The sequence below is a fragment of the Pseudorca crassidens genome, chromosome 1, assembly GCF_039906515.1.
Source record: "Pseudorca crassidens isolate mPseCra1 chromosome 1, mPseCra1.hap1, whole genome shotgun sequence".
NCBI classification, from domain to species: domain Eukaryota; kingdom Metazoa; phylum Chordata; class Mammalia; order Artiodactyla; family Delphinidae; genus Pseudorca; species Pseudorca crassidens.
Window position 1 is genome coordinate 28939693 of NC_090296.1, and position 14416 is coordinate 28954108.

General features: G+C 41.2%; 1 protein-coding gene across 3 annotated transcripts in view; it reads right to left on the minus strand.

Moving 5' to 3' along the window:
• Window positions 1-944: 944 nt before the first annotated feature.
• The window catches only part of LIN52 (lin-52 DREAM MuvB core complex component), a 120181-nt gene continuing 106709 nt past the window's right edge, over window positions 945-14416 (minus strand). The window contains exons 6-7 of one of the 3 annotated variants that reach the window (XR_010941969.1): window positions 3354-3612; window positions 945-2990 (exon numbers count right to left, since the gene is read on the minus strand). Coding sequence is in view for 2 of the 3 variants with exons in the window: in XM_067730732.1 (XP_067586833.1) it covers window positions 2935-2990 (56 nt within the window). In the remaining variant the exon portion in view is untranslated. Of the gene's footprint in view, window positions 2991-3353; window positions 3613-11271; window positions 11720-14416 lie in introns of those variants that run through there. The other 2 variants (XM_067730732.1, XM_067730770.1) reach the window with 2 other exon arrangements.

The window sequence follows — 14416 nt, forward strand, 5'->3', positions numbered from 1 at the left end:
TGTCTTCTTGGGAAACAATGCTGAATCAATGATGCTAAGCAATTTGCTTTCCTTGAACGGGAATGTTTTTTGTAAAAGGGCATATGCTCTGGTCTGGAGCAGGTACACTATCAGTGGGTGAAAGCAGTAGTACTGATTAGCACTTCCTCTTTAGTTCCTGAACAGAGTTGTAAAGAAATGCTTACTAACGGTTTTCGCAGGTGGCAGAGAAATATTTGTTTTTGATCTGTCACGTTTAACTGGAAGCATGCAAACAGGTAGGTCATGAACCCCCAGTTCAAAGAAGACACTGACAAAGAACTAGATGTGTGGGAGACAGCCACAATCTCAGAGAGCAGATAATTTAGCGGGGCAATTAAGACATGTACTCAGATGACTTAAATATAAGGTGGATTGGAGTAATAAGAGCCATAAGGAGGTATACATAAATGCTGTAGGAATGGAGGGGGAAGGATTATGTCCAGCTGGAGCATGCGGGGTTTACAGGAAGGATAGGCTGATGTGTAGGAAAAGGATGCAAGACTTTCTAGGAACTCAATGGCAAGAACAAAGGCATGTAAGTGAGGAATTGGGAACTGTTCAGATTAACTGGAACAGAGACTTCATATACTGGAGAGAAAGGAAACCAAACTGGAGGGTTGATTAGGATTAGATGTAGAGAGTTTTAAATGCCAGGATGATGGATCTAGACTTTATTAGTAGAGGAGGCGAGGTATTAAAGATTTTTAAACACTGTTTAGGGAGGTGAGCAGTAATGAGCTGGGTGGCTGGTAGGACAGAATGGCAGCTAGAGACCACGCAGTAGATGACCATAAAGCCCCACACCACCCACTGTGATATTAAAGGGAAGATAGTGGGTCATCTGCCATTATAGTTGTGCTTTCTGACGAGGTCTGTGCTTTAAATGTGCAATTTGGCCTTTTGAGGAAAAACTCACTCTCCTATAAAAGGGAAATATTTATTATGATGACATAGACACCACCATATACAAAGTACAGTCCTCTAACACCCTGAAATACATACATGCACACATTGCACATAAATTTATATTATCAATATAAAAATACATCATTAACATCTCTAAGGACGGCAAATACAAAACCAATAAATATCACAATTCTAAAACATCTACTTACATTAAGTGCTGGTGAATAAGATGACAGTAAAAGGAAGAGGCCAAAGCAGACCAAAAAACCAACTACATAGCTTCAGTTTACAGACTGGAGTTGGTTTGGGGGAGGCATCCCAATGTTCTCCATATGTTTCTCAATTTCCCCAAGCACTTAGAAGTGCCTGACGCCATCAACTCTCAAAAACAGAGCAAAGTTAGAATTTGACATTATGGCACTAGTTTTTGCACACCCCCCTTTCTCTCTCTCTCCCCATCTTTCACATTCTTTAACCGCATTTAAGATAAAGGAATGTCAATAATCAGCTTTACTTAAAATCAAAGCCTCTATAGCCTAACCTTCTATATAGCACCCAAGCAGAATGTTTTCCTTCTCATACTCTCCTTTATGTCTTGTGTTAAATTCCCCCCCACTTATCAATAGGTAAAATTGCATGGACGGTCAAATGGTGCAAATGAGAGAAAAATCCAACCTTAACTCTAGCATGGGAAACAAGGCAGAAGTGTCAGAAAATGGTTAATGAACCAGCTATTAAACTGAATAGTTTTGTGCCCTAGCAGACGCTCGGGACCAAAACCTTGACCACAACATTCCTTGTGTCCAAACACCAACACACTACTGCCACATGGATGTTCTTTTCATAAAGTTTAGGAAACCCCATGTGCTTCTACAAACAACAGAGCCGGGGGCTGGCTTATAAGACAAAATAAGGAGAACATGTATAATCAATTTTACCCACGGGCTAGATTTTCAGGTTTTAACGTAGAGACAGATAACTGGCAAAGAGCTCCATAAGAGTTGTAAAGTCAGGGAATTCTCTTTTTCTTGTGTGTGTGTGTGTTTCTGTCACATGGGTGGAATATCTAATCTGTGCTGTGAGATGGGACAAGGGGGGCAAAACATTGCCACCATTCCACAGCACATTCCTTTAAGGTCAAGTAGAGTTTCTAGTTTTTAATCAAATGGGAACTCCTGCAAGCAGTCCCCTTCTCCTATCTTTCAGGCCACACTGACTTTCTCACTTGAATCTGTAACAGATTAACTAGAACTCAAAAGTCCTTTCTGTTACCTTTAAGTTGGTCTGGAGGTCTAGAACCCAATGCAACCCTACATATGCCTTTCACTGTACAAGCTAATCCCAGGAGGGACCTGATTCACAGGGATCCCCTTCCCTGGAGTCAGACTGATGGTGGGGGCTGGGAGGTGGGGAATGCAAGGCATTGGGGGATGGGACTCTCTTGAGAGATGTAGAATTTTAAAAGCATTTCTCCAGCTGGGGATTCCTGGAACCTAGTATACAGTGGTGAGCTTGCAAGGCCAAGCTGCATGGTCTGGTCCAGAATCTAATTGGTCTCTGGTCTCCTTGCATCATAAACACCTCCTAAGAGATCAAGTACAATTCAAAAGAACTTGTCCCATCAACACATCTCAACTGACTTTGCTATCACTGAATCAAATCAACTGTAAGATCCTGGAGCTCCAGAATCATTTCCGGAAACGAGAAAGCAGGACTTTGACCTTTAAGAATGATATACCTTCTGGTGTTACCAACATCCGAGGCTGAGACGGTCACAGTCTAGAAGCTGAATGAATAACTGCACCACAGATGCTTGGATAGAGCAGATTCTTCTCTTGCCGCCGAATGTCCTCAGAAGCGCAGAGTGCCAGGAGCAGGGGAGAGGGTCAGTCCTGGAGGTGCACCCTCCGGCCTCTGGGCAGGAAGCAGTGAGGTGCACGTCATCAGAACTGCACTGGGAGGGAAGCATGGTTCCAGTCCCCAGGGCATCCTGTCCACAAGCAGCTGCTACTTCTTGGGCTTCTCTAGAATGTTGAGGAATTTCCCCCGTGTCATCTCTCTGGCTGGAATCACAAAGCAAATGAAAGATAAATGAAGACCTAAAATCTGAAAAAGCATTCACAGGAAGACTTAATTTAAGAATGCAGATTGATTTAAATTGTATACAAAGTTGCTACCATAACAGATTCAATCTCTACTAACCTCCAAAATGGGAGAAAAACAAACCACTATTGACAACAAACTGTACCAAACTGTTCTGAAGTTGGTAATTACTATAACGCGCAGGCCAGCTGGGGAAATCTTTATCATTTACCCTTGGGTTTGCTCTTGGAGGCTAAAATCCAACCAAGATTAGATTAGAGTCTTTTCTGGATTGTGGGTCTCTGGACATTTATAATCTCAAATCAAAATTAGAGATTATTTACCCCATCTCTCAGCAGTGGTAGTCCCTGGATACTGTAATGTAACAGAGTTTATATTCCCTCAGTGCAGCTCATCTGTGGATGGAGTAATAAAGTAGGGTGTATAGGGCTTTGGTCTTCTCTCTCTTGGCATTGTCAGTCCTTAGATATTTAATATAGCCAGGCAAGGTTTATGGGTCTTTTTCTCACTTTCAGCACCATCAATCTTTGAATGCTGTAGTTACAAGAGGGTTTATACAGCTACTTTCCTACATATGAGGCTCTGAAATGAAAGTAAAACATTTCTCAGTTACAAGACCCACTCCAGAAGCCCCCCATTTTAGCTCTGTCAAGCGAATCCTCAAAAATTGTACGTGGCATAACCCCCTTCATCCTCATCCCCACAAGATCATCTTTTTATGTCTCTTAAATGGATGTAACAGTGCTGAAAGTTTCCGATGGCTGGCCTGGGGGCCAGAAGTCTTCTGGAACCATGCAGTGAACACACAGCAGGCTATGGTGCCCTGTGGCTTCCAAGGACATGTCTCCATCTTGGTCAAAGGAGTGAGGTGGCTAGGGAGGCACCTGCAGGGGTGAGAAGGACCTTCACCCTAGCCTCCTTGCTTCCCTTCCCCGGTGCAGAGCAAATGGTGCTAGATGAATGGGCTCCCACTCCCCCACCCCACCATCTACATTTAATAGTTCTTGGTTCATTTGTACAAGGAAGAAATAAAACAATACAAACTTTGTAACCAGGAAAGCTTTTGGTAACTGCAGTCTATACATTCCCCATCTTTCACAAGTTCCAAAGCTCCAACAAAGGGAAAGGAAATCCCATTAACTAGGAATGGAAGCCCCAGCGTTGGGCTTGTCTCATGTGCCCTCAACCGTACCCTGGCCCAAATCAAACTGACCATTCCTTCCTTAGTGGGTTTACGCCAAATCCCATACATACAAAGTTCCTATAAGACTTGCAATTACTTGTTGATATACTTGTCTTCCTCCATGGAAGTCGAAGAACTGAGGGCAGAGATTGTGTTTTATTATTCTTTTTATCACCAGCACCTAGCATAGTGCTGGACCCGGTATCTGCTGAATAAATGTTGGCCGGATGAATGATAATATACAAAAGAACTAGAACCAAGTAGGAACAGAGTAAAGTTAGTTTCCTTCCATTTCACAGACAAACAATAAGACTTGTTAGTGACCCTCATTGCTCCATTCTCTACATTGTGGGATTCTTTTAAAATTTACCTTGCTTATTCGGCAAGAAAAGTCATTTCCCTTGATGGAAGTAGTGCCAGATTCATGGAGAGATCCAGGGACAAGGACTAACTACTCTAGAAGAAATCCAAACAAGTATTTTATTGCCCAGGGGAGGGAGCATGGATTTCTTTCAGAGAACACAGGATATGAATGCAGTTTAAGTTCCAACTCTAATATTTATCAGCTGGGCGAGACCTTGAGATGGGAAAGATCTCTGCGCCTCAGTTTCTTCATCTGTAAAATGAGTAGCATATTAATGCCACCTGCCCCGCCCCCTCGGGTATTCAGCCATGATCATGCTGGGTATAGTGGTATTATTAACACAGCGCCTTTCAGAGGAGGGTAAGTAGTCTATTGCTTCTCTTGCATGCAGTATTTCCTAAGTGAATAAGTGAATGAATTGTGATAAGGGAGGCTAGCAATCTCGAAAATCCCATTCCTTGGAATCTTTTCCCTCAGCCTGATCAATAGGAATTGACTTATACTTTTGGCCAGAGTGGGTCGCATCATTTATTCCTACTTGGATTGGTTTTCTGCCTACTCTCCAGTGCTTATTAATGAATTTAAACACAGTATCAAATGATCCTGCAAAGTGGCTAGAAGCAGGTGCTCTGGAAATCAGACTTGAGTAATACAATACTCAGCTGGGTAGAACAGAGCCCTGTTCCAAAAATCCTGGGCCAGGAGCACTGTACTGATCTTACTAATTATTTCTGCCTACTGTCCTTCATGTCCCACAACTCTTTGCTCTTTTCTTCCCCAAATGGGAGAATGACCAATATTTTAAGACTTAAAATTTTACAAGACCCAATCTATTCGAGGGATCAAAAGGATTTAAAAGGAAAAAAAATGGATATTCCAAAGTCTCTCAGTGGCAAGCTCTCCTTGAATTTAACCAATCCTTTTTAACAACCCCCCTTCCACTCAGTCATTCCTCCCCCTTCAACCTAATTAAGTACACAGAGCTGCAGCGAACCACCGTAAAAGTAGAAGTATTCCAAAAGACATCATCTTTTACGTGGGAGGGGTGAAAGTTTGCCTACTCGCTGTTCCTATATAGGAGATACACAAATTTGTGACACAGCTAGCTGCTCCCTAACGGAGGGCTGTGCCCTATATATCACATCCTAGGCACCAGCCCCTTTTAGTGCAGAGAAATTGCTGTGAGTCAGGGGCTGCTCCGGAGCACATGCCCTCCTGTTCACTTGTCATCAGAGATGTTAACATCTCTGATTAATTCATATACCCCTTATATTATTCCTCATCTCTTTATCCTTGGCTCTCCTGTTCTACTGCAATGTAAAGATTCTTACCGACCTGCTATAGTAATCACCACCCGCTAACTACACACCCCCCCAAACCTAGTGAAATTGTTTAGCGATGCCAACCGCGCTTTTAATTTGCAAGACATCAGACACAGAGGTAATTTATACCAACATCTGTTCGTTTTTGACTTCTGAAACAAACTCACACGTGCTGCTACAAAATCCCACTAGGAGTAGGGAGACAGCCTTCTGCTACTATTCTGTATTCCTCTTCTACACACACACACACACACACACACACACACCCCTTCCAGTAGGGTTTACAATGGAAACGTGTTTTACTAGAAAACTCCCACCAAGGATTTCAAGTCTCTTTGGGAAAAAACCTTTAGAGAAATCTATGCTTGCTGACAGAGGACAGTAAGGTATTTCTATGTCCTCCTGCCTAGTTCCATCCCTTCTTTCCAACAGTTACCACTTGGTATAGTTCTTGCACTAATGACCAGGGTAAGATTACATACTCTTCAGCTTGGCACTTCCAATTCCTGCCTTCTCTCCTGCTTCTCTTTTCCCACAATGTGTTAGAAGACGATCCTGGGGACCATGAAGTTGCTAGAGAAAGTTTTATCTGGAGTTAACACCATTTCTTAACTATTTTCTGGTTCTGGATTGATTCTCTAGGATTACAAGATTCAACAGGAAGGCAACACTGCTACCACAGTCGAATCACTAAGCTCAGAGGGATCCACTGGTCATCAGCCACCAGTGTATGCTCTGCAGAAGAGAAGCATGACCTCCACGTCAAGTCATGATTTACAGGCCCTCCTATGCTGGGCACAGACCATAAACTGAGAAAGCCATAGTCAGGACTCTCACCAAAGGGTGAACATGTGAACTGCTGCTGAGTGTGGGACAGGGGACACATTCAAAGACAGCAAATGGATAAACTATAATCAACTTCCAGGTTGATGCAGTTTCTGTCACCCCTTCATAGTTTCCCTAGGGCTGTCAGGTTCACAGCAGCTGTAAATACCTGGGTATACTTTAGAGAGGTCAGGGCGGAAGGGAGGACTCCATTCTGCTTGCTGTGAAGGTGGTGTGTGCTTTAATGTAATCTCTTCTTTAGACTCTCCAATTCCGCCATCCTACATTTAGCCTTGTCTCTGGCTCCCTTTCCACAATGACTATCCCCAAACCGTCTTCTCTGTGGTAAATCTTCCGGTGGCTGGTTGAAAAAGATTCAGTGGTACAGACTGATTTCTCACCAGTGAGGGCATGAGGGATTACCAGAGGCACCCTGGTTAACGAGATTGGGTGCAGAATCTCTCACGAGACCAGCCCTCTATGCCAGGGCTTTGCACCTTTCGCCCATGACATATGGGTTTCATTATAGAAAGATTTTCCAGATTATAACTTTGAGGCAACTGCCTGATAAAATTCTGCTTGGCTTTCATATAGGGAACAATGTAAAGATTAAGTAACTTTTAATGAAATGGAAGAAACTCATAGCATTTGGTTTGCAGTTCCAATGCAAACCACTTTAAATATTTATATTGTGCCTCAATATAATTAAATCAATATAAATAAAAACATTAGCGAGGCGGATGGTTCTCTCATATCCTGAAAAGCAACAACTGGCTGTTTAGGAGACTCTGAGTGGCCAGGAAACAAAGGAGACAGCATAACGCTGTGAAAAGAGCAGGGCATGCATGTATTTATTTATTTATTCATTCATTCATTCATTTATTTATTTTGGCTGCGCTGTGTAGCTTGCAGGACCCTAGTTCCCTGACCAGGGATTGAACCCGGGCCCCCAGCAATGGAAGCGTGGAGTCCTAACCACTGTAACACCAAGGAATTCCCGAGAGCAGGGCTTTTAGCATTGGACAGGCTTCGATTCAAACCCCAGCTCCTACACTGAGCCTGAACCACCGCGGGCAAGTCACCCAAGTCATCTCTCTGTGTTTCAGTCACCTCATCTGTTCAAGATGGGATTAATACAAGGGTCACACAGGCATTCTGTAAATGCTAGCTACTGTATGACTCTTTCTTTCATGTCAAACAAGAAGTTTATTTAAGCAACCAGATACTTGATGGGAAAATTATCTAGGATTCATTTCGTTTAGAGTAATTTATCCCTGCTTAAAGACAGATTGCCTTACACGTAACAGCTATGTACAAAAAGTTATAAAACTGCCCTGGGTTTTACAGTGATGAAGTGAAAAACATTAAAATTCTCCAATGGAACAAGGTATGCAAGGATTTTTGTTTGTTTGATTTCTGTTAAACAGTGAGAGCAAAATAACCTACTTGAATATGAAAGACAAGGACTGAATGAGCACGCCACTAATGGAGAGAGGGGGGACTGTTACAGAACCAGAATTCTGCCCCAGTTCTTGTCAAGCAAAACATAACACTGGTCATTTAGCTTAAAAAAAAAAAAAAGCCAATATGCTTGTGTACACTAGTTACTTCAACTACAATAAAGACGTGAGGAAGGGGTATATGAAAGAATAGAGAAGTCCATACTGTAGTAGTCAGGATGTGGGAGAACCAAACTGCAGTCTTCTAACTGCGAAGGTCTTCTTGGTCTGTGGGAACTGAGATCTGGAGTAAAGAGCAAGTTCCCTTCATAGCAGACACCTCCTGTCTGCTGCTGGAACACACTGACAGCATCTTGGCTACTATAGTATGGATTTCTCTGTTCTTCCATGTACCATTTCCTCACTCCTTTACTGTACTTAAAGTAACTGGTGATGTACACGAGCATATTCCCTTTATTTTTTTTTAAGCTAAATGACCAATGCTATGTTTTGATCGACAACAACTGGGGCAGAATGCTGGTTCCGTGACAGCGCCCCCTCCTCCATTAGTGGCATGCTCATTCAGCCCTTCTCTTCCATAATCCAGTAAGTTATTTTGCTCTCACAGTGTGTCTGTTTCATGAATTGGCTGCCTATTAAGCTGGAATCTGACCTACCTCAAATGACAAACCCTGTCATTCACAGTAAGCCTTCATTAGTTTACTAAGTGGCGTATGCTTAATCTTAATCTGTGCGCCACAGAACTGTCCAGCCCCGCCACCTTCAAATTAATATGATCATTGTTCTTAGCCTTGACTCCTTCCTTGGGTTTTCCATCGGTCATGGGAAACAACAGAGTCTCCGCAGCTGCCATTTCACAAAAGAGAAAAGGTACCAGGTCAGTACCGAATGCACACACAAGCAGCACCAGGAGTGGCAAAAAGAGGATGAACTATTTATTTTTTAAAGGCTCTCAAATGTAAAACAAAGGGAAACGTGCCTGACTTGCATCTGTGTAACACGTATACTCTGGAGGTTCAAACCTGGGTGCTAGTTAGAGGCAGCGACCTTCCTTAACTACACCAGCAGCTTCTTCTAGCAAAAAGGAGCACATAAAACCCTAGTTAGTTCGGTTTAAATCAATGTGCTAAAAGGTTATCTATTTAACTAGATTTATAGAAGGTGTTTTGTAGAAATGATGCCATTTGTTATGATTACAGTTTTGACTTTTTTTAAACAATTATTTTTTAGTTGAAGGCGTTCTAATTCCCCTGAGGGACCTCCTAGTCATGAGTGTGTGCTATGCAGAAGAGAAGCATGAAGGGGATGGATGAATAGTTAAGTTAGTCACGTACACAGCCTACCTACTATGTACTAGGTATTAGGGAAAATTCAAATAAATGAGAAGTGGCCTTTGAGATGGAGCTATCTAGCTGTTCACAGGTACCTTGGTACATCAGAGGAGAACAAAGGAAACCAATGTGATTTACAGTGCTGATTTCTCTCTCACAAGAATGAGAAAGTTTTCCTGTCACTCCGGCATAGGGCCGGCGTACAGCAGAGCAGTTCCAGGCAGGCCCCCAGACTGAGATTCACCATGCTCCAGTTCAGACCTCCACAAAAACCTATCACTAAGTGATCAATAATTCAAGTCAAGGACTAAGCACTTTATAATGCCTCTGATATGAGAGTGGCTGGGGCCACTGTCAAGAGCAGAAGGTGCTATGAACTGAGCATGGTGTTCCTGGATGAGAAGGAACTCTCTTGGGACCTCATTTGAATACTTGGTGGCCCTCAGAAAATGGTGTAATTGTAATATGGTCTACTGACCATTCTCAGTCAACTCTTGTGGGATAGTCCACTCAACCTAAGAGTTTATGGTAGAGGGACTTCCCTGGTGGTGCAGTGATTGAGAAACCGCCTGCTAACGTAGGGGACACAGGTTTGAGCCGTGGTCCAAGAAGACCCCACGTGCCGCAGAGCAACTAAGCCCATGCACCACAACTACTGAGCCTGCACTCTAAAGCCCGCGAGCCACAACTACTGAGCCCGTGTGCCACAACTACTGAGCCCATGTGCCACAACTACTGAAGCCCAAGCGCCTAGAGCCCGTGCACCGCAAGGAAGACCCAACGCAGCCAAAAATAAATAAATTTAAAAGAAAAGATTTTATGGTAGAAATCTCACTTTTCTCTAAAATATATAAAAGCGGCATTTGAAGGCAGACAGAACAGCCTTAGGCTTTTGCCCAAAATTCTTTGAGAAGGAAATAATATCTAAGAAAAAAACAGTCTGGATGCTACATCCATGACCAAACTATCATTGACTATGAAAATCTTCATCCTAAGGATTCTCGGAAAATCCTTTTTGGGGCACACTTCCCAGATTCTCTTTCTATTCAGTGTCTTGTCTCTCTAACATGACTTTTTCTTCTAAAAGAGTGGGGTGGCTAAGAACTATGTTCTCTCCCGTGAATTCAGGAAAAGATAATTTTATATCAAACATTTTTTTTTCAATTCATAGCAAGGGCCACTTCCAGAGAATGTTTTATCCAGGAAGTAATATAAAAAAGAAAAGCCAGGACTCAATGTACAGTTAAATGCATTTGGACAGTTCCAATATGGAAAATAATTTTAATGGCTTTTCACAACAGGGGGAAAAAAAGGACAGAAACATCCAGCCAACAGATTTATTCTCAGAATATAAACCATCAAGCAGGAACATAAAATACGGGAAGTGTCATCCATGATGCCTGAAGGCTGAAAGAAGTAGAAGAATCTTAATTGTCAGGTATTTGAAAAATGCTGTATTCAGGTGAAAGCCTATGTTTCTCCATCAACTCTCCTTGCTCTGCCCTCTTTCAAGAGCAAAACAAGACTAGATTTCAAATATTCAACCCCTTTTATCATCCTTCTCCCTACTAAAAAACAAACCAAAACAATAACAACAAACCCCAAAGATTTGTGTTCAAGAAATGAGACCTAAAAACTTCTTATTTGTATTTTGTTTCCTCTTCAGAGGGCCTCACAGGCCTATTTCACTTGGTTCCACTTCCAAGGGTAAACTCAGTTGAACGAACAGCAATGAGATCAAAGCAATGGATTAATACACTCGGGGCAAACTTTTATTAAATACTCATAAATTTTTGCAGAACATTCACACTTCAGGGCCTTCACATAGTAATACATCGTGGTGAAACACTTATTGTGACCAAAGGCTAGTAGCTTCACACAGTCTTAATTTCCTCATTCATAAAGTGAGTACAGCAATAATAATCTATCATGTAAGGTTAAGAAAGAACTAGTCAAACTGATTTCATCAGGACACAAAATATTTTGCCCCAAGTTAGAGTAATTTATTCACAGGCAATATCCCACTCCCAGGAAAATCAGACCAAGATCACAGTATAGATGAATTTCAAAGGACTTGGATATTAAGAAAATCCTCCTGCTTGGAACATCCCCACCTCAAGGTGCTGGCAGCAGCAAACGTCTACAGAGGATGGAGGCCCCAGTCTTCTTGACCCACAGGGCAGGGAAAGAGTTACATCTTCACACTGCGAAGCCAATAAAAACCTCTCTTGATTATAATTTAGATAAGAACCACTGGATTGAATAATAATGTCTGAAACTCCCCTGGCTGTTTCACCTTGAGACGTCCATCACTGGGTTAAACATGATGCTAATTGCATTTGGATTGATTAATTTCTCTCACTCCTGTCTATTCGAATAACGCTTAACAAAATAATCATAGCACCCAGAGCCAAATCTTTTCCGTCAAAGGAATGAAGCCATCAGAACAGGCAGAGATGAAAGAAATGAAGATGACCCGTAATTACAGCTACGGTGATATCATTACCATATTATACGAAATGAGTGTGGGGGGAGGGGGAGGAGAGGAAGGAGGGGCTGAGATTATTTATTTTTTTTAATGAAACGCTACGATCTAAGAATACAGATTTGATATCAAGTGGAACACAGAGAAATATAGAACTTTAAAAAAATACAAATCTTGCTCATGAAATTGCAAAATCCGACAAACACTGAGGCCCAAGATACATCAAATGTCTTGGGCTGTGAGCAGGTATTATTCATGCCACTATTTTTTCACCACAATATCACTTTGCTTATGACTTACATAGAGATAGAAGATGCTGTCTTGATACCACAAGCACTCCTATAGTTACTGGAGAATTTTTCTTTAAGCCAGGGAATAAGATCATTTTATTGTAATTTTGTTAGAGGTGGCCTTGTTTGTAAAATTAGAATCTGACTTTTAACTGCAGGTAGTTCCAGTTTAAGATACCAAAGAAAATGTCTATGAATCTTCACGCATGGTTCATCTGACAGTAGTATGGACTTAACTCACCAGAAAGGAAGAATATATTTCCCTACTTTCTTGTTGTTTGATATGACCTTTTAATATATATGATATAGAAAAACCTATGATCGCATAGGATTTGAACTTTGGTCTGAATCTATCACTTATTAGATGGTGCTCTCTGGTAAATTATGTAGCCTCTTTGTGCCTCAGTTCCTTCATCTGTAAAATAGGGGATTAGTACCTACCTGAGTGGGTTGTATGAGACTTAAGACAATACATTTAAGTCCTCAGTAAGTGCTGGCACAAGAAGAAATTTCCCCCTAAGATTAATTTTATGGCTATTTACAGAACCTTGAACGTGTTTTTGTTTTTGTTTTGGTCAGTCTGCAAGGCATGCAGGATCTTAGTTCCCTGACAAGGGACCTAACCCGCACCCCCTGCAGTGGAAGCACCTCGTCTTAACCACTGGCCCGCCAGGGAAGTCCCTTGAATGTTTTGGTTATTTCATTTAATGAAGTTATTTCAAATAGACACTGTAAAGTACCTTGAATATAGATTTTAACAAATATTTGTGAAATAAATAAATAGGATACTTAGAAGATGCATTATTCTAATAGGCTAGAAATATCTGGGGGATATTTTTGCTACGGTATTTTATTTTATTTTTAAAATTTTATTTATTTATTTTTTAACATCTTTATTGGAGTATAACTTTATAATGGTGTGTTAGTTTCTGCTTTATAACAAAGTGAATCAGCTATACATATACATATATCGCCATATCTCTTCCCTCTTGCCTCTCCCTCCCACCCTCCCTATCCCACCCCTCTAGGTGGTCACAAAGCACCAAGCTGATCTCCCTGTGCTATGCGGCTGCTTCCCACTAGCTATCGGTTTTACATTTGGTAGTGTATATATGTCCATGCTGCTCTCTCACTTTGTCCCAGCTTACCCTTCCCCCACCCGTGTCCTCAAGTCCATTCTCTAGTAGGTCTGCATCTTTATTCCTGTCCTGCCCCTAGGTTCTTGCTACGGTATTTTAAACAGAGAACCATCATTAAGTTGAAAACAATAAAAACAGATATTGAAATTGTTTTACTTAGCTTGGACAAGAAGACATGTTTTTCTATTTTGTTATATAACAAATACTCCCAAAGAAAACAAGCATATGTATTCTGAATTTGTAATCATTCAGTAGTAAATGTGAACAGTGCTTTAAAAGAAAAAAAACAAAACACTGTATTTCTGCCAGGTTAAAACAAGAGTCTAAACCATTTACTATGTTAACTCGGTATTCTCTGCTTTCTTTCTGGGTAAGAGAGGCAATGTATACAGTAAAAAGGATTTCTCTTATCTGGCTTTGGAATTAGATGGGTCTAGCTTTGATTCAAATCCCAGCCCCCCTCCCCCCCCCCATTTACAGGTGTTAAGACCTTAAGCAAATTATTTTTATGAGCATCAGTTTTCTCATTCATAAAATGTAATTATAAAATAGACTTTGCAGTCTTGTGAGATAAAATGAGGTATGAAAATCCTTTATATTGCCTGGCGTATAGTAGGAAAGTCTATAAATGGCAACGTTAATCATTTTTTTAATCTGTCAAATCTCAGTTCAAACATCACCTTTTCAAAGAGGCCTTCTGTGGCCACCCTATCCAAAGTGAGTCCTCTTGGTTACTTTCTTTCATATCAACACATTTACTTCCTTCACAGCACTTACCAAAATCTGAAATTAACTTTGTTTATTTCTCTTCATGCTCCTTGAAGTTCTACAAAGCCTCCTGCTCTATCCTCAGCAACTAGAACAATACCAGGCACATGGGAGGTGGTCAACTATATATCTATTGAAATAATTTATTCATATATGAGGAAAGAGGAAATCTGCTTCCTTTTCAATTCTTAATTCAATACTGTGCATAAGAAATTTTTG